This window comes from Hippoglossus hippoglossus, chromosome 24, assembly GCF_009819705.1.
Source record: "Hippoglossus hippoglossus isolate fHipHip1 chromosome 24, fHipHip1.pri, whole genome shotgun sequence".
In the NCBI taxonomy this organism is placed as follows: Eukaryota; Metazoa; Chordata; class Actinopteri; order Pleuronectiformes; family Pleuronectidae; genus Hippoglossus; species Hippoglossus hippoglossus.
The window spans coordinates 8,659,716-8,684,669 of NC_047174.1; the positions used below are offsets into that span (position 1 = coordinate 8,659,716).

Sequence of the window (24,954 nt, forward strand, 5' to 3'; positions counted from 1 at the left end):
CATGCACCACCTCTCCATGCAATTCGTTGAGTGGTTTGTGCGTAATCCTGCAAACTAACAATCAAGAGCAGATGAAAACATGACCTCCTTGGTGCAGATAACAAAGTACGACATTTATTTACCACTAAAGGTGGAGTGGTGCTTCTGTCACTTGACTTATGTCACTTGTGTAGCAGCAGTAACATCCTGGCAATGGAACTATGTCACTTTTTCCCCATCAGCCCCCTGTGTCCTGTGTGGAACTCTGACTCCCTCAACCAGAACCTGTTTAAACAGCCTGCCGGATAAACTGCTGTGTTTGTGGCTGCCAGCTGACGGGGCGCAGGCGGACTCATTATCACCTCAGCACGTCTCGCTCACAAACGAATACACGTGCCTGTGGGCCGCTCTCCTCCTGAATCATAATCGTCGATGTTGATGAGATGAGGGGAGATAAGGCAGCGGTCCACACAGACCTTTTTCATTTCCTGCACTCGCACAGTGGAGTGCGTCGTATCTTATCAATGCAACCATGTACTAGCACTATGATAGTAAAATTGCAAAGTGGTTTAAAAACAAAGGCTAAACACACTTGAGAGAGAGAGAGAGAGAGAGAGAGAGAGAGAGAGGGGACAATAGCCCCCCACTGTGTGCTGTGGTTGGTTATTGTGTTCGTGCTAGTTAGTAACCTGGCTCCAACCAGGATTGTGACATGTGCAATTTAGCAGTTGTGCATGTGCGTGTGTGCACACGTGTGTGTGTGTGTGTGTGAGAGAGAGAGAGAGAGAGAGAGAGAGAGAGAGAGAGAGAGAGAGAGAGAGAGAGAGAGAGAGAGAGAGGATGAAGAGGATGTAAAACAAAAACAAGTCAGGTGTGACATAAAGATCCTTCACCACAGAAACATGCTGGAGTAAAGACACAATTCAGCCACAGCTGTTTTTTCATCTCTTTATTTCTCTTGTAGAAAATGTACATCAGATACAATACAATACAAAATAGAAAAATGGCACAGAATACTCACACGTCCAACCATTGAAACACAATATGGGCTATACAATACTGCTTTGGCATTTCCAAAAAAAAAAAACATTGAATAAAGTGCAAGATTTCTCATTCCTTTTTCTCATTTACATTCACAGGTTTTTGTTTTTTTTTCACAGGTGTTTCTTGTTCACAGCGTTTTCCCCAAAAATCTCACTCTAACTTGTGTTGAGACATAGTAAAGTGCAGATGCAAAGTACAGTATGCACAGAGCCACGTTTCGAGAATCCCCCCCCTTGTGTTTGTAAAGCATTCACTGTCAACTTGAAGCAGGGGTGGTTTGTCTTTTTGCTCTCTCTGTCTCTCTCTCTCTCACACACACACACACACACACACACACACACACACACACACACACACACACACACACACACACACACAGAGCCCTAACACCTACTCAGACCTCACTAGGTGACCTGGACCGGTAGGATCCTTTGGCCTGAAAGCAGCCACAGAGGAGCATATAGATGGAGCGCTGGATCTCTGCATTTCTGTAAGCATAAATGATGGGGTTGATCATGGAGTTGTAGGTGGCCGGCAGCAGTGTAGCGTAGGTGTACACTGAGGGATACTCCTTCTCGCCCACCAGGCAGTAGATGGCGAAGGGAAGCCAGCTGGCGCCAAAAGTCCCCAAGATGATAGCCAGAGTGGAGACTCCCTTCTTAGTGGCGACATAATGTGACGTGGCGAAAAAGTGCTGCTGAAGGGCGATCTGGTGGGCGTGGTGGCACACGATCTTGCAGATCTTGAAGTAGAGCGTGAGCATGAGTACGAATATTACGAAAAAGGAAGTGGCCAGGAGGGTGAGGTTGCTCCGGGTCAGAGGGCGGACGATGCTGCAGGAGTCCGGCTCATCCAGGCAGTTCCAGCCGAGCACCGGCAGCAGGCCCAGGAACAGGGACACCCCCCAGGTCCCCAGCAGCATCAGGTGCACGTACTGTAGCGTCTTTTCTGAGAAGTATGTCAGGGCGTTGTAGAGGGAGAAGTAACGGTCCACTGTTATGGCCAATAGGCTGCTGATGGAGGCCGTGAAGGAGGCCACCAGGAAGCCTACAGTGATAAGGCTGATAGTCTCAGAGGAGATCACGTACTGAAACACAAAGTTCAGGATTAATCCCATGCCAGCCAAGAGGTCTGCTGTGGCCAGGCTCCCGATCAGAACAAACATGGGAGTCCTCAACGTCGGCGTGTAGAAGATGATGGCTACAACTATGGCGTTCTCGCAGGCGATGACGGTGCCTGACAAGCAGAGCATGATGTCCCATGGGTTGATGGGGAAATCAAAAGGGGCGGTGGAGAACTCCAGGCTGCCGTTGTGCTCTGGAGAGTCAGCCTCCATCCAGGAGAGAGATTCCCCGGCCCCTGGAGTCGCAGAGGAGTCATTCACCACCAGCGACTCGTTCATATCTCCACTCTGTTGCCTCTTAGTTCTGTAGGAAGAAGAGGGACAAATAGATTGGTTTGTTAATAATAATAACGTCTCTTCTCAGAAGTCATGACATCACTGGGGGAGCTGGTAATATATAGTCATTGTCGACCAGTGAATCAAAAGCGAATTATTTACACTTTTCTGTATTATAAGGTGAGAACAAAGCATAAACAGGATCTTTTTTTTTATATCTGTTGCATAAGTCATGCAAAAGTTAGAAAGAAAATCCACCATAAAACAGATCTGTATTTCCTACTGCTGCTCTATAGTGAATTATTAAAAAAATATATTTTATTCTTAGGGTGGATCTTCCTGTTCAAAGTAATCACAGCAGTTTAGCAGCAGAGAAAAGCGTAGGAGCTGTCCGTGGTGCTGAAATCACAAACTTTATATTGTAAAAATAATTTTATAATTTTAAAACGACAAAACTAAGGAAAACAACAGTGCATTGGATTCCTCGAAATTAAATCGAAGTTAAAAGAAGGAATTCATCTTTTTAAATAAAATATGAATACAAAAAGACTGTAGAAGACAGTTTCTTTTGAGTTCAGATATATATATTTTTTTCTATATATATGAACTTACCTCCGTGACAAAACGATGCGAGCTGGGATCTTAGCTGAAATCAGAGCCACTCGGCCGAAGTGTGAAAGAACCAAATAAAGACGAAGCAACGGTTCCACTCTTCCTCTGCGGTGAAGCCCTCACTGTGCATGTGCTCCCCACGCATGGGACAGACACCCAGGGCAGCGCTGGTGTGAAGCATTGGCCGGTGTTCAGCTCGATGAGGAGGGTGAATGTGAGGAGGAGGTGGAGGATGATGAAGGAGAAGAGAGGGAACCGGGCGAAGACACGAGAGGAGAGCTATAAACCCGAGTGACGTCACGGGGGTCTCTCTCTCTTTCTCTCTCTATCTCTCTCTCTTTCTCTCTCTGTCTCTCTCCCTCCCTCCCTCTCTCTCTCTCCCTCCCTCTCTCCCTCCCTCTCTCTCCCTCCCCCCCACCCTCTCTCTCTCTCTCTCAGTAAGCTTTATTGCCCTCATATTTACATGTGCAGCACAAATACAATATTGAAAACAATGGAAGAATCATATTAAACATTACAATGTAAATACATTTATTTTATGAAATAATGGAAATAAAATACAGTGTCAGTGGTCAAACTCAGGAACAAGTTGATGTTGGCACAATATATTATTTACATATTTTTATCATCATAATCATTAATATCATTATTTACAGATTTCAGTTTGTGTGTTTTTGTTGTAGCCCTGTCTCTCTTTGTGGCCAACTTTGGAATATTGGCCTGTATAGAACTGTATTACACAGGGCTTCACGTGTAATACAAAAAAAACAAAGGGCTTTAACAAACAAAGTGACGTTTTTGCCTAACGAATCAAATGCATCACGCAAAAAACCCCTGATCCGACAGGTGGGATGGTGGAGAACCCACCTGGGTCCATCACCTTGTGTCGAACAGCTGTCGAAGAAACATCAAAGACAAGAAGCAAACTTATATATCGTAATTTAAAATCAGAGACTGTAAATGATATAGAATAAAAATCTGAAATCAAAGACAGCAGATAAAATGATACATAAATTAATATAACGTGCTTCAGTCGTCTATTGAAACTTTTACACTGAGCTGTGATAACTAACGTGTAATAACACAGTGAATATGAAGCTGGAGCACAAATCACTGAGACATATTTAAAAGCTCAGTGTTTAACAAAAGAAACACAAAAGAAACACAAAAGAAACACAAAATCCTTTTGTCTTTTCAATCTTTGTGATGAACTGTTGTATTCATGTGTTACACTTGAACGTCATGCGACAGCGGCTGACATGCAGTGGGAGATTCAAAGCAGCAATAGCAATATGGTAACCAGTTTTGGTTTCCTGGCAACAGCTGCTTGAACATCTATTGTCAGCAGACCGGGGGCTGGACGGAGAATTGTCTTCATACATAAGCGAAGTGGTCACATGAAGTGCCGAGTGGCCGATGTCAAAGACCTGGGCGGATACGAGACAACACACAGGACCAAAAATACATAATTTTCTACGATGGAATAAACTAAACACACTGATTTTTTTTTTCTTCTTCTCATTATATTTTAACCGAAGTGCTGCACTGCTGGCACCACACAGAACTGGTTTCCTTTATACGAGGGCTATAACGAGAACACATGCCGCCAAAAATATATCAGTGACTGGATGCATTTATTCATCTTTGTCCATGTGTGCCGGGAAGGCTCGGTGTAATGAGACACCTGCCACCAGGAACATAAAAACATGAGAAAAACATAACCTTATATAAAAGACCTGCTTTCCCTTCAAAACAGCTCTCTTTTTTTTTTTAAGGTGCACAAATGCTCGTACACAAACACTCGAGCTGCGTGACTCACCCCTGGATGTGAAAATACCCGTATAAAGATATGTAGGCATGAAAATCTCTAATAGTTAAACCAAGAAATGGTGAGACACAGACAACCTTAGTATGGGGGATGATAGATGATGAATTACAAAAAAATGATGAATCAAGTGGTGGTATAGGAGAGAAACGTCTGATCTAAGATGTACAGCCTCAGTTTACTCACAAAGTTCACCTACTTCTTATAAGAGAAGTAGTTGAAATCACTCAGCTACACTTTGATACTTTACACACACTCCTGGAACACAAAATGATACGATCCCTTGAGCATGAGTCACAGAAGAAACGGTCACATAATCTGATTAATGTGTCTGACCCACTGTACCTGCTACCGCCTCACTGTCAGCATGACCTCCATTTTATGATAATTACAACAGCCAAGAACCTGCTAGTGTCAAAAGGCCTGAATCGAATGAGTCAAGTAATGAACCACAGGTGATGGATTCAAACATTTCTTTAAAAATAACCCTCATTGTTTGGAAAACCCAGCGACTTGTTTTCTGAAGGGGATTCTCTCGTCCCACTGGAGCTGGATTTAAAAGACTCTAGTGAAAACACTGGTTAGGTCCTTGGTGCCATTTCTGGGAATCTGGAGATGAAACAACCGAGAAAATCAGGTCACGCTCTACCAAGAAGTCACCGTGTGTTTAGATCAAATTTACATTGGATACTATGAGTGAATAGAACAGTGGGTTTAACTCTTTTAAATTTGAAGATATTGTAGTGAGACAACTGGTACAGCAGGTTGGGGCTGCCCTGGGGGAATTTGTATTTCTGACATTTCAAGCCAAAACTTTGTGTAACTGACGTCCTTCTATACATTTAGTTACGTAAAATATGAGCCTGGTAAAATTGTTTTTTAATCCTGATTTTACTCATTACATATGACGCGGTGAGGAGTTGGAAAAGAATAGGCAATATGTTATGGTGATAGAACCCAGTGGAAACAATAGTTGTTTTTTTTGCCAGAAAAAACAAAGTTTCTTCAGGGAATCACCTGCTTATCCTTAATGGGCCTTGAGGTCCCGATACATTAGAGATTCATCATTCACTCCTGAGGAAACCAACTCCAAGAAAAGGACTTAATCATGACTGGAATTAATTTACAAGCTTGAAAAAACTACGTGTTTGGGATAAAGAAGAATCTTCACATCACTGTGGATCATACATAAGAAATTTAATCTTGCTATTTTGCCCAAGGACACTTGCAGACTGAAGGTGCCAGGGATCAAACCATCAACATTCTGCTTACGTGGTGGACGACCCTCTCTCCCTCCTGAGCCACAGAATCCAATGAAAGCATCCGGAGATGAATGATAAGGGAAAGCACGTGCGTGGATCCATATTTCTCTCTTGTGGCCTGACCAGGCATCAATACACACACAAGCATCTGTGACGTGTCGCTACTGGACACTGTATCTGCAGCGCTCTCTCATCCTCACATCTGTAACTGTACAACGAAAGTGCTGCATAAGGAAATAAGAAAAAATATTTGTAGTTTTCTTTCTGCCACTCTCCAAAACATCACATGCTGAAGCAGCTCTCATCTGACCCGACCGCCCACCCCCCCTACAGGCTCACGAGGCAAAGAAGGAGAGCAGGGGTCAGTGAGAGCGCCCGGGTGAAAGGGAACGTGCAGGAAAGACTGTCTCCATCCAGCTGCTTATTGAAGGAGTGTGAGAGAGAGAAGAGAACGTGTGACAGAGAGAGGCAATAAAGAGGAACTGCAGAGCGACGAGCAACGATCACAGACGCTGCACGACAGGAACAATATTCAATGTGTGAGAGACGAACAATATTCAATGTGTGAGAGACGAACAATATTCAATGTGTGCACGTGCAAAAGAGCAAAAGAACAACACGTCCTCAGATATAAGGAAAAGAGGAAAGAATGACCATGTAGAGGCAACAGCATTCAAATCCGTCACACCATGTTAATAAATAAATGTTTAATTTAGATGTACACACAATAAGAGGCTGACATCTTGGAAATGCATTGACACAAAAAAAAAAAATCAGTGAGCAGTTCTGTAAACCGAGAATGTATGTGAATGAGTATTTTATAATAAAACCCAGAATATATATATATATATATATATATATATATATATATATATTCGTAAGGCAGAGTTTTGTCTGATGATGAACAAACAAGTCAGGTTGAATCAAACGTTCAAAATAAGACGGGAGTGACCTTACAAAGTAAAATGAGCAGATTGTAGATTTACAGTACATGTGTGACTTCTAAGACAGTTTCTGACCACTTAAAAAAACTAAACAAAGAAAGGTACATTCCTGTCAGGACTTTTTAAAAATACATTTCAAACGCTCAAGTGACAAAATGAAAAAGGATTGATTTTAAAGAAGCATCTTATTAGTCGGAGAAAACCACGTAGGATTCAAAAATACTGAAACAAAACAATTAACATTATTGAAATATACGGCACATATAGTTGAATCAAGTTTCATAAAAGATTTGGAATTAAAAATGCATTTACAAGAACAAATAAACAAATAAAAAACACCTTAGAGGCGGTTTGTTATGGCTTGTTCATGACTGAATTTGAGCCTTTCTCAACAGGAGAAGAAAAAAAAAAGACATGGGTAAATTAAGCAAAAAGAAAACATCTATTGCTGTTCCTTGAAACAAAAATCTTGAAACCAAAACGTCTTAAAGTCTGAACGTTGTGCGGGATAACAGCCCAGAACCACGTGTTGGCGACGGAGATCCACGTCTCACATGTATCTGTTCTTGACGTACTCCCTGTACATCAACATGTCGTCCCTGCACAGCGCCCTCACCTGACCCTGACCCGTCAGCACGTGGCTGTCGAACACATCTCGGCTGTCTCGGTCGACCTGCGGGGGGGAAACGCCGTAGATGCTGTCCTCCGCGAAGCAGGACACCGGCTCTCTGGTGAGAAAAGGGAGAGGGAGACGGGCACGTTTCAAATGATGGATAAAGTGGTGAATTAATTTTAGAAAACTCGGGCGGTGGTAGAGAAAGTTTAATTTTCACATAGAAACTCCACCATAACCCTTTTATCTGACCAACATCTTGTGAACCTGAGCGGGAGAGGGCGGGTCACTAAGAGGGCTGGTGATGGAAACAATGCGAGGACGGCAGTGACGAGGCTTTTACAGCAGAATTACTCATATTTTGGCCGGAGCTACACTGTAAATGTCTCATCATCTTCAGGGTGCATCATCTTGTCTGGTAATGCATCAGTCGACCAGTTCAACAGCAGCTGAGGCCCCAGTGAGACGCTGCTCACACACATGGCTGCATTACAAATGCTCCCCCTTGATGATCGGCACAACGGAGGCTGTGCTGGACCAAGGAGCCTTTAGGATTGTTATGAACTCAGCAAGCGTCCTCATGCAGTCTTTGAATAAGGGTTTGAATGTGTATTAAAGCCGGTATTTATTGGGGTCCAAGCACCTGATGTGAACCCAAGGGGCAGTGACAACCAAGAGGCTGAGAGCAGCAGCAAATAAAGCTTCAGATATGATGCAGGATGAGGATTTGGGGGGAATTTTCCATGTTTCCACTCAGGTTTTTTTAAGCACAAATTTAAAATGTGAATAAAATCAAGTGGATTGAAGCCAACTTTGACGCTTCCAAGTTCTGCTCCAGTCTTACAGCAGCAGGGCAGTAGAGAGGAGCCGCGTTTCTGTGCCAAAACATTTCACAATTTGCACGTCACTCACACCCAGGAACAAATTATGTTGATTTACAGTCTGGACTTAACTCTGCAGTACATTTCAAACCTACAGGGTTGCTGTTAATCATTTAACTATAGTTGTTTATTTCATTGAGTCATATTGAAGTGCTCAACTAAATATTCAATGTAATTACATTTATATGGAAACGAAAATGAAAAAACAAAACATGACATTCAGATGATAGAAAATAAAATAAACATTATGATAATTTAAAAATGGTGTTTTTTCATGAAATGGTTTCAACAAAACCCTGAAAAGAAGATATATCAGAGATAGTTGAGGAATTAGAATGTGTTCAATTCTAAATTTTGTTTCAAATGCTTGAAAAAGAAGTAAATTAAATAAACTAAAGAAAGAATATTAACTGAAAGTATTAACTCTCTTTATAATCATCTCCTGTGTTTCAAACGTTCAGTGGGTGATGCTACGATGTCTGTTAAACACCCAAGTCTCGCTGTGTGTGTGTCTGTGTGTAGACTTGAGGTGGCTCTTCACACACAGCTGAGATCTCAGCAGCTCTCACAGAGTATCATTACACCCTGTCGACATGTCAAGTGATGTGAGCCATGCTGGAGTGGAGCGGGGAGATCCCACAGCTCCCAACATGTTTTCCTACAGCGTCACGATAACAGAAATATGATGTGAAGCTTTTCAGATTTGGAGAAAATGGCGTCATGTGCATATTAGCTGGGTACCAGGGAGAATATTTTGTTAAAACGTGAAATTTACAATGTGTGACTTTGGTCGAAAGGGGTCTCAAAGTCAAGACAATAATAAAAGAGCGAGTTAGAAGACGTCGTGAAGCAGTGTTGGATCTTCACTAATATTGCTGATGAAAATCTACCTGACGCGATGTATTAAAGTTGTATTCATGTTACGAGCAAAAAACATAATCGTGATCCATTATGAGTAACCGATGGACAAAGCTATGAGTAAAGCTGATATGACGTTACTAAAAGACGACCAAAATAAAACGTCCTGTTACCTTGAATAAAATGATGGATTCCTCTGGGTTTTAACATGGTTGGAAACATTTTGGATAATGTGTATCCAAAAAATAGTGGTCTTGTTGTTTTAAGACATTCTAATGACATTTTTTAAAATGCAATAACTTAAAACTCTTATATTTATTCTGAAGGTATTACGAGGTTAGAATGTATAAAATGGCTCATAATTTTATGCACAATTTAAAAAAAAGTAGGGGAAATACTTAAAACGAATTAAAACCATAAATGTGGATCTGCTACTTTAAAGCTAATGATAATTCAAAGAGAATTACTGCCACACGGCAGAGGGAGGTGAGAAGCCAAGAAGCTCCTGATAGGGAAAACGTGTTTGAGGTTCTGTAACCCCCCCCCCCCCCAACACACACACGCACACACAATGGCACTGTTGCGCAACACCAGTCGCCCCTCCTGCACCCTGATTGGCCATTCATTAGTCCATTCATCCAGCGCAGAGTGATGTGAGGTGAAGACACAGGCGGACGAGGGGAGATGCAAACTGAGCAGGGATGAAAAGGATGTTGTGATTCCCGGCTGGCTGAGGGCTCACTCGCACACAAAAGCCAATATCAATTTGTCCGTCACCTTTTCTGTGACATTTGAAAAGCCATCTTGAATCAGAAGTGCTTTTTTCGTGCAATTTTTATATGTCGCATACAGAGGCTTGAGTTCTCCTGCAGGGGTCACAGGTTTGATTCCGAGCCGGCCCCTCTGCAGCATGTCTCCTAGTCTCTCTCCCAATTTCACACTTGCACTGTCCTCTCAATAAAAGACTAAAGGCCTGAACATATTTCTTGATTAAAAAGAGAAATATATATATTCGTACACTCAGTTTCTTAAGTGTTTCTAATCGATAATTTTTCTTCCACCTTTTACATCCAAGTTCTTAATCTCAGCTGTTCTTATTTAACTGCCCCCCCACACACACACACTCTTACTCTACCTGACTGCAATCATGTTTTCATTGATTTGAACCTTCTCCTACCTTTTTACCAACTCATTTCAACATTCAAACCTTCGTCCTCTGAACACTTAGTTTTGGCACCTTTCTAAAAAATTTGATCCCGGTCCACTAACAATCCTGGTTAAGAGTGAATTTCTTTTATTCACCTGCCATCACCGTCCAGTTCTGTTGACCACAGATGAACTGAAAACACTGACAAGTGACCTGGATCCATTTTGAGGGAAAAACAATGAAACAACCACTTTTTGTTTCCCGTTGTGCTGCTGCAGCCTCTCGACTCTTTCTGCATCAAAAGCCATCTCTGAAGAATCTTTCATCTGTTCAGAGTGATGTTCAGTTGGCAAATTTCCTTTAATGGGATGGTTATATTTTTATGGAGGAGCAAGTGCGGAGTGACTGGTACTCTACTGTGGAACAGAATGTCCTTGTTGAAGGATCCACAAAGAGGGAAACACCACAAGGTGTACCACAAGTAATTCAGACTGATTTTACTTCTTTCGTTTGTTCGCACTTTGGCCTTGAGTCCTGCACAACGTCGGGGATCCGCAGAAACAGTTGTGTAACAATTTGACAGATACTTTGCAAAAAACACAACTCAACAACCAAAACCCATTTGATGTGAGTGACTGAGTATGTAGCAGATGTGTTTATTCACAGGTACGAAGGTTTGCAGCAGGTGCAAGTTTGCAAAAATGGATCCGTGCAGGACTCTGCTCTGGCCTTTAGAAATATTTTTCTACAATGTGTAAAAACTGCCATATTAGTCAGTGTCTTATTGCCGTTTATTACCCATCATCTATTCTCTTTGATATGTTTGATGTGATATTAATTTGAGTCCCCGCGGAGCTGTGGACGTGCACAGAGGAGAAATAAAGAATTCAAAACAACGCACATTAATAGAAATCCCGGTGAGGCATCTCGTCACTGAAATGTTCTGCTCGAGTGCAAGTTGGAGCTGGAGAGAAGGAGGGGAAACTGCTCGGGCGTCGTTATGGCTGCACATTGCCTTCCAACGTGTGGCTGGATTTTTGATTTGGCCGAGGAGAAAGTCTGTGATCGCTGGGTCACGGCTGCAGCGAGCAGCAGGGCGATGAGTGGACTGACGAGGAAATACGGATAACAAGAGTGGCTGTTTGTGAGGCATGAAGATTAAATTGTGCACAGCGAGAAGCCTCCCTGGAGACCACTTAGTCCCAGCAACTGTGCTCACTTGTCCCAAGGCTGCTGGAAACATTGAGTGGTATTTAAAAAGGGTCGGATTATTAGCGCAACCAAGAGTTTGGGTGCATATGTTTTCGTTTTTTTATCTTCTGAGTGTGTGTTTGGGTGAACGTGTTTTACTCACAAGCAGACGATGTTCGCCAGGTTTATTTGTTCAGCTCTCTCCACTTTGTGCTGGCTCTCGCCCAGACGTGCAAAACTGCAACAAAAAAAAAAAAGAAGAAGAAAACATTACTGCGAGAAATTAACAAAAGGTAAATGGTGGATTAACAGTGTCACTTCTCTCGGAGGCACCATTTAAATATGATCATCATCTTTGATTCTAACACTCGGAGGTGAGCTTCACCTGTCCGCTGAGAACCCAAAACACATCATTTCAAATCTCAAACTTCCCCGTCTGTCGTTTTTTTTTTTCTGCAATGAAACAATAACATGCGAGAGTTAAGAGTTCCCCTCTGGCTCTTGCTTATGATTTTTAATATTAATGCATTGATTAGAGGAGCTATGGCTGCAGCCAGCATCTCTGGAGCCGCTCCAGAGTCCGGCCTCAATAATGAATGCCGTTTCATTTCCATTATGTGCATGAGTACGTGAACAACATTCTTCACTGCAATTTGGATTTGTTTTTTTTCATCATCTCCCCCTGCTTCAATCACACCTCAAAGCCGTGCCTGTTATTAAAGGCACATGTGACACGGATATAAGAAATATAAGTTGCTGGGAAAAATAATTCAGGATTTCAGATTAATGCAAGTTTTTATCCAAACAGCTTCTACTCACTATTTTACTTTAAAGACACTTAAGAAGGAGAAAAAAATTGATATTTCTGGAAAGTAAAAATCTGACTCGGGTCTGAGGGCTATCAAGATCATGTAAAGGCATAAAAAAAAGGAAAAAGAACATTTTGAAAATCACATAATTATGTTTACTTTGTCTGGCTTTTTTGCTTAAGTTAAATATTTTTTCTTGCAATCTTCAACTCTTCAGACAACAGTCGTTCAAATTAAGAATCCAAGAACAAAAATTCACTGTTTGACAGGAAACGGTTTGGAAACACTCATCAACTAAAACGTTTCCTTCACAGAACATACAGTGGTAGTGGCAGTTTCAAATAAATGGACCAGACAATGAATCATGACATGTTTGTTCTCGTTATTCTACAAATGGAAACAATTGCTTTACAGACACGACTGAAATAACAGAGTGGAACAGTTATCATCTATTAAAGTATCATCAAAGGCATCATGCTGTATCAAATGTGCAGTTCACATTCAGAGAACAGACAGTAGTGTTCGGTTTCAGAGCCTGATGGGGGCCATTCACTGCGGCTCATCATCATGGTCGGGAGCGTTCAGGGAGAAAGGACAGGTCGGAACAGAAGAGATGGAGATAAAATGAAATTCAGGGGTCGAGGGAAGGGAAGGAGTGGACGGAGAGCAGTGAGGTCAGAAGTGCGACGCACACAGCAGGGTAGAGTTGACAATGTCCCCGTCATACTCCCCTGAGGGGGCTGTTGACACCGACTGCTTGTTCCTCCCCGTTTCGGTCCTGGGCTCCGGGTGCATCGTCAATAACAATCAAAAAAGAACGAACTTCCTCGGGACCAGTTAAATCGGCAGAGGCAGCCTGAAAATGAGACTGGAGCTCTTGCAGTTTGGAGGCGTTCGCTTCACACGTGACACAATCAAAACAGACTAACAGTGTCCTGAGTCCTGAGAGCTGAAGGCCAAACAAACCAGCTCCAGTCGACAGGTGTGAGACACCTAGACAGCATTCAAGTTCCCTGAAGAATGAATTGTAACGACGGCAGTGACTCATCAACTTTTCATCGAGCTCCATCACCAAAGTCCAAATTTGTCCAATGCTTTTGATAAACCTCCAAATCCAAAGACATTTAATCGTTGCACCAAAATGTCTTTCAGATTTATCGACCTGGTACGTGCCCTGTCGACCGCTGAGATCAGTAGATGGAGCCCTGCTGTTTATTCTCAGGGTTCAGCTCACGACAAAGGGCCACCAAGCCTTTGCTATGAGAGCCGCCACATTATGGAATTCACTGCTCAATAAACTCGGACAAAGTCTCTTTTAAAACCCTTCTTAAAACTTTTCTCTCAGTGAAAGCTTCAATAATTAATAATAATAATAAAATAAATAATGTTATCATATTATTTGAAGGATTTTATTCTCTATGCTCATGTTCCACTGTTTTATTCTTACTTTATATTACCTGTCTGGTGTTGTAACATTGAAAATTGCTCTTTAAATAAAGTTTATTATTATTACTCTGTCTGACATTGTGAAGGCCGGTCGTAACGACTCATTACATGTCATTGAATATGTCAGATGTACTTTATGTTATCACAGAAACTCTTGACATTCTTTAGAACTGTATTCTAGAGTCAAATTCAATTACTACTTCATTATTGGTTGTTGAAACTCGTCCTAACTTAAAAAGGACCATACCAACCCCTATAAACACCAATCAACCATTCGAAAGTGTTTACCTTTCGTAAATGAAGACATCTTTTTCGGTAGGAAACTTGGCCAGGCTGAGTCCATATGGCTCCTTAGCAGTCTGCTGCTGCTCCTGCAGAGGTCAGAGGGGAAAGATGAGAGCGAGACAGGATGATCACGATTAATACAAAGTGACAGACTTCAGCAGGTAAAGCTTCTTGTTCCCAGCCAGCTCCTCCTTTACTGAGAATCTCAAAAGTCACACGAAGTCATCAGGTTCAGTCGCCTCCCCACCACTGATTCACAAATTAGGATCATTGGTGTCTGATGAGGTGGTTTCATGCTCAGGGATAGTGCCCTCCTGGGGTTTCTGCACACAGTGTCCAGGGGACTGGGGAGATATAATGGTCATAATAAATACATCAGATTAAAAAGGTCAGACCGGTTCATCCTCACAGATTCGAAAAAAGACTTAACCTGAGAAGGGTTCAGTGTCACGCTGAAAACTGAAAACAACCATTTGATATGGATGAAGACCAAAAAACAGCTATTGAAGGATATGCACCTTTAAATCTGTAAATCTGATTATAAATTAATCAACTGTCTAAAATAACAAAAAAGTAAATCAAGCCGGTTGATGAAATTGTAACCAAGAGCATTCTCTCATTAGAGTAAATGCACAATATGGGAAACCTTCAAAGAAAATGCAATCAACAGATTAGACTAATGCCGCCTAACAACGATCAACAAAAATATTATCGAGTATAAATAGTCATGAGGTCACACTATAAGTACAACATTACATTAAAAGAAAAACAAAAAATCTAAGTTATTCCCTTTAAAAAAAAAACAGCCGCAATAAGACGAGTCCATAAAGATAATATCAGTGCTTATTCGTATTTAAAATGTTTGCCCACTGCGACGTCCTTATTTATATTCTGTTCCGGCTGATGATGGCCCATAAAAATAGCTCAGTGCGATAGGAAGCCTTCTCAGAAGGTTCAACAACATGTTGAACCTTGAAGCAGATGGTCGACGGCAGCTGATGGAGAACTACACGACAATGAGGTTTCACAGGGGAACAAGTGCGACTGGATTCGCAGGTAAATATTGAATCTGAGTTTCTGTAATCGGATGCTGACGGTAGGACGGGAATCTCCTGCAAACAGCTCAGATCCATGTGGGGGTGGTGCTGTAAGTGTTTTCTTGGCAGACATGGGACCCGTTCACGACAGCCGGGCATTATTCTGAATAAATAAATAAATCTGATGAAATGAGATCTACATTACGATTGTTCATCGGCCATTTCAGATTGTGATGTCGTAATAATGCGGTGGAAATGACGTGACCGGATGGAAGTAATGATGGCAGACCCAGATGGCTGAGGCGAAGGCATTTATCCAAGCTCGGTCCACGAGAACAGGACAGGAGCTTGAATTACAACACAATTCTGAAGTTTTCCTAGATCCAGATCATATTTAACCCTTCACTCATTCATACACATTCATCACTACACATCTAAATGAGGTTATTACCTCTGCCAAGGAGGCAATGTCTTCTTTGCTGTTACCCTGACAGACCCATCAAATATTGAACCAATTTCCATGACGTTTTGTGGAGGGTAGGGACATGAAGCGAGAAGTTTTGGAGCAGATCTGGTCGGCACTTTCATTTCGACTTGTGGAACTTATTGACCCTGAGACACTTGGGCTGTTGAGATTTGTCTTAGATTATGATACGCTCTACTACGTGTGTAGGTTCGGGGCTATAATGATGACGATAATGTTTGTGAATTCTACCAGACGGCTACAGACAGTGAACTCGGCTGTCAGTGAGCCACCCATGGACACAATGCATTTAGATCTACAGACCTAAAGAAGGAACATTTTCATAACGAAATGTATGTGAGACAAAAATTGTGTCTGTTTTGGGCTCATGCAGTAAATCAACAATTTGCTTAACAACAATGGTGATGTTTTGCATTTTTGGTATCTATGGTAATTTATTGTATTTACTGTATGTAAGGAAACAAAAAACAACCTCAGAACATATCCTTAAACATTTGATGAAAAAAGCCCAAAAACCTACGATGTCTGGTCTTAAAGCAGCCGGCCCTTTCTTCTCTTGGCTGTTTTCTGACAGGGCAGAAATAAGCTCAACATAATGCATTCAATTTTCTATATATTTGTATTGATCTGACTGCATTTCTTTCTATCCAAGAAACAGCAGCTGCGAGCGTGAACACACATGCACCCGACACAGAAGAGTGAGAAAAAACACAAATGCACCCACACAAATCTCTTCATGCACACGCATGTCCAAACTGGGTAGGAATATAATATGAGCATGTGTAATTACATGGGCAAACGCGGTAATGGTCCGAGGTTTAAATATTTCAACAGTTTAGTGTTGTGCTGGCACCCAGGCAATTCATTCTCAGGGACAGGCTCAGGGGCAGCAACACGAGACACATGAGAGCGAGTGTGTGCAGGCGACACGTGCGCTCACTGTTCAGCCCACAATATTCATGACCAGCTCATTGCTCAAGGCCCCGAAAGGAGAGACAAAGAGAAAAAAATATGGGAAAATCCATCATAAATCAGCAGGTGGGAGAGATGGATGGAGCCAGAAGGAATCAACAATTGAAATTTATTCAGTCCAGACACTTTTCTCAGTTTACGTCTGGCTGAAGTGGGCTTTTGAAGAAATACACCGTGGACACAATCCTGCTCGTATAAACATGTTTTTATCTTCTTTCCAAACAAGTGTCTTCATAAGGTGTAAGATAAGGTGAGGTCAGAAGAGGTAGACGTTATTGTACCAAGGGGAAACTAGGGCATCTACAACAGCTTCAATGCAGTTTTGAATAAATCCTACAAGTCTGTGATCTCTACCGGAGGCATGAGCGCAATACTTCCAAAACGTATTTCCTCGTTCAGTGGTTTGGTGATGGTGGTCGAGAGCGTTTGCCAACACGTTGGTCCGAAATCCCTTTTTTTTTTTGTCAGGTTGAGATCTGGTGACTGGTGAAGGCGACAGCATATGATTCAAATCATTTTCAAACCAATCCTTCACCGCTCATGGTCTATGAATTGCATTCCCAGTTATCTGAGGCAGAGTTGCTCTTTTGTTTCCCCGTATACAAATCAATCACTACTACACAAGCACTGTTGACCAGCATTTCTGAACCTATTTCTTTTTTTTATTTATCTTTCCAACATGTCCAAAAGCAGATGACATTTTTGCCACTGTTCCTACTGAAGCTCTGTCCAGCAGCGACAGAACTGAGAGGGGTTTGATGATTATGGATATGAAATAAAGAAATAACGCTCACAAAATGAAAACCTGCACTCTTGAATAAAAACACTATATTTTTGTAGATGGTGGTTAAACCTGTGATGACTAACAATCAGGCAGTTGGGGCTGTGGCCTCGAACAGTCACATTTGAAAATGTCACTGACTGAGAGCGAATCACAGTCATTTTGCATGTAAATTAGGACACAAGGGCAAAGTACAGCCAGAGGGAGTCACCTCAATCCTGCTTATGTCATAATTATGGCTGTCTCATTGTAACAGTGTGGCTGCTGCAATCAACAGCTTACACTCCACAGGGGGCTTCCTTATACAAGCTTCCGAGACCATTGTTATAACCCGACAAATTCCAATTGGAGGCTGTTTCCTGGGGCTTCTGAATCATCCCGTTGACACACTGACCCACTACCTGTGCTGATTAATGTGCCACTTCTCCTCGCGGTTGCGTCGAATCTGGGTCAATAGGAAATAAAAATGTGTGACCGGTCCACCTGGGGCGGGAAACAGATAGATAGAGCCTGGGAATTTTTCACACGTATGCTGTGCTCTATATGATGCACCAGTGGCCATGTGGTCCGAAACACTCCTGGTGATGAGGTATGGAATGATCCTTGAAGCACTTTTGGCCTGCCATGCATTCATTTTAAAGAGACGATACATTTAATATCTAACCCTAACCTTTCCAGCACGTGAAAGGGAGTTAACACTGACAGAAATTAGCAAGAATGCAAGAATGGATAGATCACCAGCTGCAAAGATGGTTTAAAGCTGGTCCAAGAACTGCAATCCTCATTGTCAGGATGCAACTTTAGGAAACAATAAACTGCAAAAACAACTAATGTTTTAAATCCCATCCAATATGTATTTGTGCTTAAGAGACAGACTTTGACCTCAAAATCAATCTTGGCACCAAAAGAGGAGACAAAATAAGTAATAAAAAGATGCAGGCTGCACATCCGCTGATGTCCTAAAAGTAGACACAATCCCTCTGCACACACGCTGCCCTATGAACAGGCTGTGATGGTACCTAATAAGATTGGAGCACCGACAGGTATGTAGAAGGAGAGGAACTAGAGACAGGAAGGGATAATAAACAATACCACCTCGGCTATTGAACCCCCATTACTGTGGCTGATTAAATTGACATCTTCTCCTCTATTTGACGTAGAAATACAGAGTTAATTTCTAGAGCAAGACACAGGGGGATGAGGAAGTGGATATAATACAATCAGGGTGACATGCTCCAATCACAATGCAAAATGCTTTGGAGGCCAAAAATACATCCAGGTGGCAAAATCTCAGCCTGAACTTTGATGACATCTCCCTGAGGTCCTTGGAAGAGATTGCCTATCCATGACTAATTAGAGGATCTCATTTAACAGCCTGCAATTTTCCATCCACATTAAACAATAAGGCTATTAAGGGATACACATTTTGTTTTACTTCTCTCTTTATTATATCCTTTTTCTGTATTTTTGTATTTATTTAGACAGTTTGTATTTTCATACCTCCTGCGTGCGTGTGCTCTCTCCAGACTCCGTTAGCAGTTTGATCGGGGTCGAGCGCTGGGATACGGATCCGTCATCGTCGCGGTCCTCCTCGGAGTCGTCCTCCGATGTGCTGGAGATGGCCTCCTCACTCGGGGGCGGAGGTGCGCTAGCTGCGGTCTTCCTCTGGAGCAGCGTCTCCTCTTTACTGCTCTTGTTGCTGCCAATATCCAGAGATGAACAGATAATCAAACACACAATTAGCTCCTTGATTGAGCTCGTATCACAAATTCACATGTAAATTTGGAGAATGACTGCATTTCTCCTGAGAGAAATAATACACCATAGCAGCAATGGCACAATGTATTCCTACAACTCTGAATATATCAGAAATCTCTGTCTGTCTGTGTGTGGCTCACATAGCTCAAGAACTGTTTTTGGACACATGCTACATTAAATATTAAAAACCTTTGAATTAACATAAACTTTTCAGAAAGAAAGCTCAAACCAGCATCACCACAGGCCAAGAAGTTTTTCAAATGTAAATGCCCAGGCATAACCAGTGAGAAGGAAACCTATAAGAACGAACTTTAAGGGACCTGGTGATCGTCCAGAAGGAGATTGAAAATGTTAAAAGGGAAACCGAACTTTGGTTTTCTCTCCTCACCATGTTGCCACAGTAACTTGACCGAGATAGTTGGCTTTAAGAAAATGGATGAATAGATGGCTCTTTGTGTGTAAGCACACGTGATGAGGTGAAGTTCAAAGCCAGTGAGTCATATCAGTGGTAAATGCTCTGCACTGTATTTCCATACAAGCAAACAGACCAGTATAATAGCAGAAGGATCCCTAAAGATGTATGCATTAAAGGGAAACATCAAAGCAGCATAGAGCACAGAGTGGGTCGGGTGTTGAGCAGTAGCTGCCACATGGGGGTTATAACCTGGCACGAGTTCAGCAATAGCTCATATTATAATATGTGTGTGCAGGAGGAAGTATTTAAAACACACACACACACACACACACACACACACACACACACACACACACACACACACACACACACACACACACACACACACACACACACACACACACACACACACACACACACACACACACACACACACACACACACACACACACTTGATGATGGTGAACTCAGCACTTTGTGTTCTAAACAAAGACAGGGAAATGGACTGGAGTGGTTTTTGGTTACCTGGGAGCACAAATGATGACGTGTGCATGAGGGCACAGTGACACAGGATTTATTACATAAAAAAAGAACATACACACCCCAAAAAAAAACATCACAAATGTGGACAGGGCTTAGATCTACTCACCCCAGCACTGATTTCCCTGTTTCCTCTGGCTTGCGAACTGTGAATGGGCTTGGATCCACTCCAACTGTTTTGGGCATAAATTCCCTTTAAGAAAACAAAATACAGGGAAACCCATTAGCTGCCATCTTGTCATACATTGCAATAAAAGCTAAGAAATGTGAACTGCCTTATTTAGATGAGATGAAGGGCAACTTGACACAAACATTTTAGCAATGTTAAAGCAATAACGTCCTTTTAATAGGCTGTAAAAACACGTCTCAGCTTGTAGTTTAACCCATGAAATCTTTGATTGCAAGAATCTCTGTATTCACCTTGCAGAGTTTGTCATGGCGATGCAGAAGGTGTCATCGAAGGAGGTGAGCTCATAAGGTTTGAAGAACTCGGTGTAGATGTCAGTGCTCTCGTCGTAGTGGTTCACTCTCTTCACTTTGACTTTCTTCATGTTGTTCTCACAGGGGACTGCATCCACACAGGGGAAGAAAACAAGCTTTATAGAAAATCACTCATCATTCATTTAACGGATACATATTGTTGATGTTATTGCAGATATTATATAATAAAGAGATACCTTCATCATAGGGAACAGGGAGATAGGCCAGGATTCCCTCTGACCACCACAATGTGTAACTGGAAATAAGAAAAAAACAAATCATTAAAATCTTCCAGAGAACTTTCCACTGACTAATGTATATTCTGCATCTGAATCTTCTGGGACCTCACATAACCTAGATATAGAAATTGACTTGGCTGGGCCAAATACTGTAAAACTGCTGAATACATCATCCTTTTATTCAATATGAGCAATTTGTCTGAATGCACTGATTATGATTTAGTGTGTGATGTGCTACTTAGGCGAGTTTGAGAGCAGAAGCAAAGTGTGTGGCTGCCAAACTTCAGTTCTGCCCATGCTAATTTCTACAAATAATGGTTGTGCTACCTTGGCCCTTTGTGGCGCCATAAACGAGTGGCCTGTATCAGAAAAGTGGGTCTGCCTTTATGCTAGCATGGGAAGCAAACAACATGCATACTAGTACGCTGCCGCACACAATGACAAGAGCATCGCTGTGGGTCACAACTTATAATGCAATACAAAAGTCAGTGTGATAAGGACGGACCAACAATTTGCACTTCACAGGTTCACAAAAACATCAGTTTGAAGAGAAAACTGCTTCATGTATCAACTAAAAGTTCAATATACAGTATATGAGATGTGTCTCAATACTGGAGCCTGCAGTACTTTTTGCATAATCCTGCTGAAGAACGCACAACAGACGTGGGTGAAAACATAACCTCCTTGAAGGACCTCATAAGCACAAACATATAATACAAAGAAAACACAACTGTTGTCCATCGCAGACATCACAAGTTTAAACCAGTTCACACCCTTGACTAAGAGTAAAATGAATTATCATATTGACTTAGATGCTGTGCTGCAGTGTAATGTCTACAATGTGCCGAGTTGGTAAATCATGAAGCCTCAGGGCTGCTGCTCACATAATTAGACCTCAAAGCTCAAATGAGGAGGCTCGATAACAACCAGTCGGACTGATCACAGAAGCAGTCTCATGAAAACCTGCCACACTCTCTTGTGAACATCTTCAACACTCATGGCAGACATGTACGTGTGTATACGTGTTTGTGTGTGTACCTGCGTCTGTCCTGGAGAAGGGCCATGGTGTTCTTCTGATGCAGGTAGAAGTCAGTGGGCAGCTCCCACAGGTGCGGTTTGGTCTCCGACGGCTGGTAGACTTGGAGAAACAGGTTGATGGCATCCTGTCTGTCGGCGTCTGGAGGAGCAAGATGGACACGATAACGACAAAGAAACAGCGGCCACTGTGCACAGTCCTCTGCTGATATAACACACATGTTTTGGTCGGACTCAAATTTGTCAAGTTTCTGGTTCTTCGGTTTTGTTATAGCCTAAAAAAAATCAATCAAGTGGAGTTGTGGGAATTCGTTTTCAATGTCAAAAATGACCTCACGGGCTCAGTTCTGTTTTTCTGCTGCATGTTCTCAGCGTGCAGTATGTGAGCTTTATCCGGTTTTGTCAGCTTAGCAGTTTGCCAATTATAAGAGGTGAAATAAATTTTAAGACGACGGGAAAGGAGACTGCAAAGGTGCCAATTAAGGAAACAAAGGGTAAAGCTGAACTCAGTCATCCGAATCGAAAAGTAAAGACTCTGCTGCTGAGCACCTCCCTAACATCATGTTTGGCTACGAGCGCGTGCAGAGATAATCTCTGCAAGGGTTTGTGTGTTCAGTATGTGGTGCGTGTTCTGCATGTTGCCCAGTTTGGTGCCATTTAATACATCCCCCAACTGTGATGCCACGTGCTGGTTGTTCCAACAGTCATGTCAGAAGAATAGAAACTAAATTGGGTTCTATTAAAGGTCCAGTGTGTGAGATCCAGGTGGAAGGGATCTATCCTAGTGATGTTTTCACTAGTGTGTTTCATCTAAATTGTACGAATTATTGTTTTCTTTACCCTAGAATGTGCCCTTTTTTATTTTAATACAAATTTACATTGGGAGCAGGTCCTCTATATGGAGGCCGCCATGTTTTTTTTACAGTAGCCCAGACTGGACAAACTAAACACCTTTTGAGTTTTTATGACAACTGAAGGCTTCCACAGGTTCTCTTTCATGTTTGGAAGGGATTGTGAGGTGAGGGGTATTCAGCCGCAACATGCAACTTGACCACTAGATGTCACTAAATTCAACACACTGAACCTTTAAAGCCTGCTGTAAAGCCTTTACTCTTTGTAATTTTAATCTCCATAGGTGCATTCGATAAATCACAAGGTAACAGAAGCGAACAAAATATGCACATGCACCAGAAGACATTGTCAAGAAAACCTTGTCTCGTTAAATGTATTTTGAATGAAATGCACGCAGTAAAATAATCTGTCGACAGGTTTGTTCAATTCCAGCAAAACATACCTTTGTGTGTACTGTACATTTATGTTTCCAGATGCATGAAATAAAACACAGTCAATAAAATTAATAGGCTTGGTTACATTCATGTTTACGGGCTGAGTTGTCCAAGGTGTATGATGTGATTTTTTGGGTGGTATACTATGAAAATGATAACCTAAAATGTCAGAGAGTGTAGAGAGCAATACACTTCAAAGGACCTACATTAAATGAACGGGGGGAAAAACTATGCAGGGAGTAAAGGGAAAAGAAAGCGTATTCGCAATTAATAGAAGAAAATACAACCTAAGAGGTCTGCATCATATGAGCCTCTCGGCCTTGACATTTCAGCCAGAAATAAAACAATTAGCTACTTTACAGGCTCTGCACTGCAACCAGCCAGTCATCCCATTTTGAAAAAAACATAGCTGAGGTCGACATAGTAGGTCAAGTAGTACAGCTCCATCAGTGCTGCCTTAATACAAAACACAGGATAATCTCACCTCTTCATTTCTGGGCACACAATTTCCACCTTTTGATGTGGAACAGTCACTAGTGGGTCAGACCACTTGTGTACATTCACGCACATTTTCTTAGACACACAGTTTCTAATTGGATATCTACATTACTTAACTTTTCGTAGTTTCAGTAACCTAAATATTACTTCCGAAATCTTCAAGCCGAAATTATTCTTCATGGGTTTCTCAATGAGAACTCATGCGCAGCAGGAAACAAGCTCCATTAAGAGCTGGAGGATGCACCAGGCTCCTGGAGCTGATGTTTTCAGTGTTTTTATTCATCGATATGTTTCCTTTTCATATGTATGAAAAGTATTAAAGTATTAGTTGCTATGGTATCTTGAATATGATTTGTGTATAAGTATATAAGAGGATTTTATGCAGATTAAAGATTTGACGTGTCTCTGTTTCACACACCTGAGAAAGCGTTGCTGTAGTAGCGCGACAGAGTCTGCATGATGTCTTTGGAGTGTTGAGTCCAGGGGGCGATCTTGCGGTAGGTCTTGACTCTGTGGACCAACTGGGAGCCGCCGTACTGCAGAGACAGTGTGTCTCCATGGTCTTCGTATAGCTCCTCAAACAACCTGAAGTACACACACACACACACACATGTATGCATACACACAAACAGAAAATACTCAAGCAATAGACAAACACAGAGGGATCTAGTTGTGCAAAATAAAGCATGAAACCCATAAACAAATAAAAAAACACAGGGTGAAAACAAGAGCTTTACCTGACACAGTCTGTATCAAACTGCAGCTTGGGCTTGTCAATCATTCCTAGTGCGTATAGCTGATAGGCCAATGCGCACTTCCCCACCATGAACTGAGCAGTGTTGGTCCGGTCCAGACAGTCCACACAGTTGGTCCGCAACACACCGGTCTACGATGACAGAGACTCATGAAGCCCAATGACACCACTTCATTCACTTCAAGATGTTCATGTATTTTCTGAGAGTCAGACACAAACTACATGAAAAGACAATAAGTAGAATCATAGCATCAACTGCAAACACATCTCCATGTATTTTACTTCTATAGGTCACTGTTTATGTGACCAACGTTTCCATATAAACTGATAAAACCATTCATTGTGCACCAACTGTTGATGCATTGGCCCAATTTTGCAGC

General features: G+C 41.9%; 2 protein-coding genes across 4 annotated transcripts in view; both read right to left on the reverse strand.

Moving 5' to 3' along the window:
- Positions 1–998: 998 nt before the first annotated feature.
- Positions 999–3,364, reverse strand: LOC117758286 (G-protein coupled receptor 6). Its single transcript, XM_034579838.1, has 2 exons — positions 3,038–3,364; positions 999–2,450 (listed from the first exon to the last, which is right to left on the reverse strand). Exon 2 carries the CDS (start codon positions 2,423–2,425, stop codon positions 1,418–1,420), a length of 1,008 nt encoding a protein of 335 aa, XP_034435729.1. The 5' UTR covers positions 2,426–2,450; positions 3,038–3,364; the 3' UTR covers positions 999–1,417.
- Positions 3,365–6,813: 3,449 nt separating this feature from the next.
- Positions 6,814–24,954, reverse strand: part of fig4a (FIG4 phosphoinositide 5-phosphatase a) — a 36,591-nt gene continuing 18,450 nt past the window's right edge. For 2 of the 3 annotated variants that reach the window (XM_034580136.1, XM_034580137.1), the window contains exons 15-24: positions 24,558–24,706; positions 24,239–24,405; positions 22,040–22,178; positions 20,960–21,018; positions 20,703–20,850; positions 20,392–20,475; positions 19,070–19,268; positions 14,299–14,381; positions 11,919–11,993; positions 6,814–7,793 (exon numbers count right to left, since the gene is read on the reverse strand). In XM_034580136.1, the coding sequence (XP_034436027.1) occupies positions 7,616–7,793; positions 11,919–11,993; positions 14,299–14,381; positions 19,070–19,268; positions 20,392–20,475; positions 20,703–20,850; positions 20,960–21,018; positions 22,040–22,178; positions 24,239–24,405; positions 24,558–24,706 (1,281 nt within the window). In that variant the 3' untranslated portion in view covers positions 6,814–7,615. The remainder of the gene's footprint in view (positions 7,794–11,918; positions 11,994–14,298; positions 14,382–19,069; positions 19,269–20,391; positions 20,476–20,702; positions 20,851–20,959; positions 21,019–22,039; positions 22,179–24,238; positions 24,406–24,557; positions 24,707–24,954) is intronic. The other variant, XM_034580138.1, reaches the window with a different exon arrangement.

Coding starts and splice junctions, on each gene's coding strand:
- LOC117758286 (XM_034579838.1), bottom strand. CDS start 2,425: ATGAACGAGTCGCTGGTGGTGAATGACTCCTCTGCGACTCCAGGGGCC.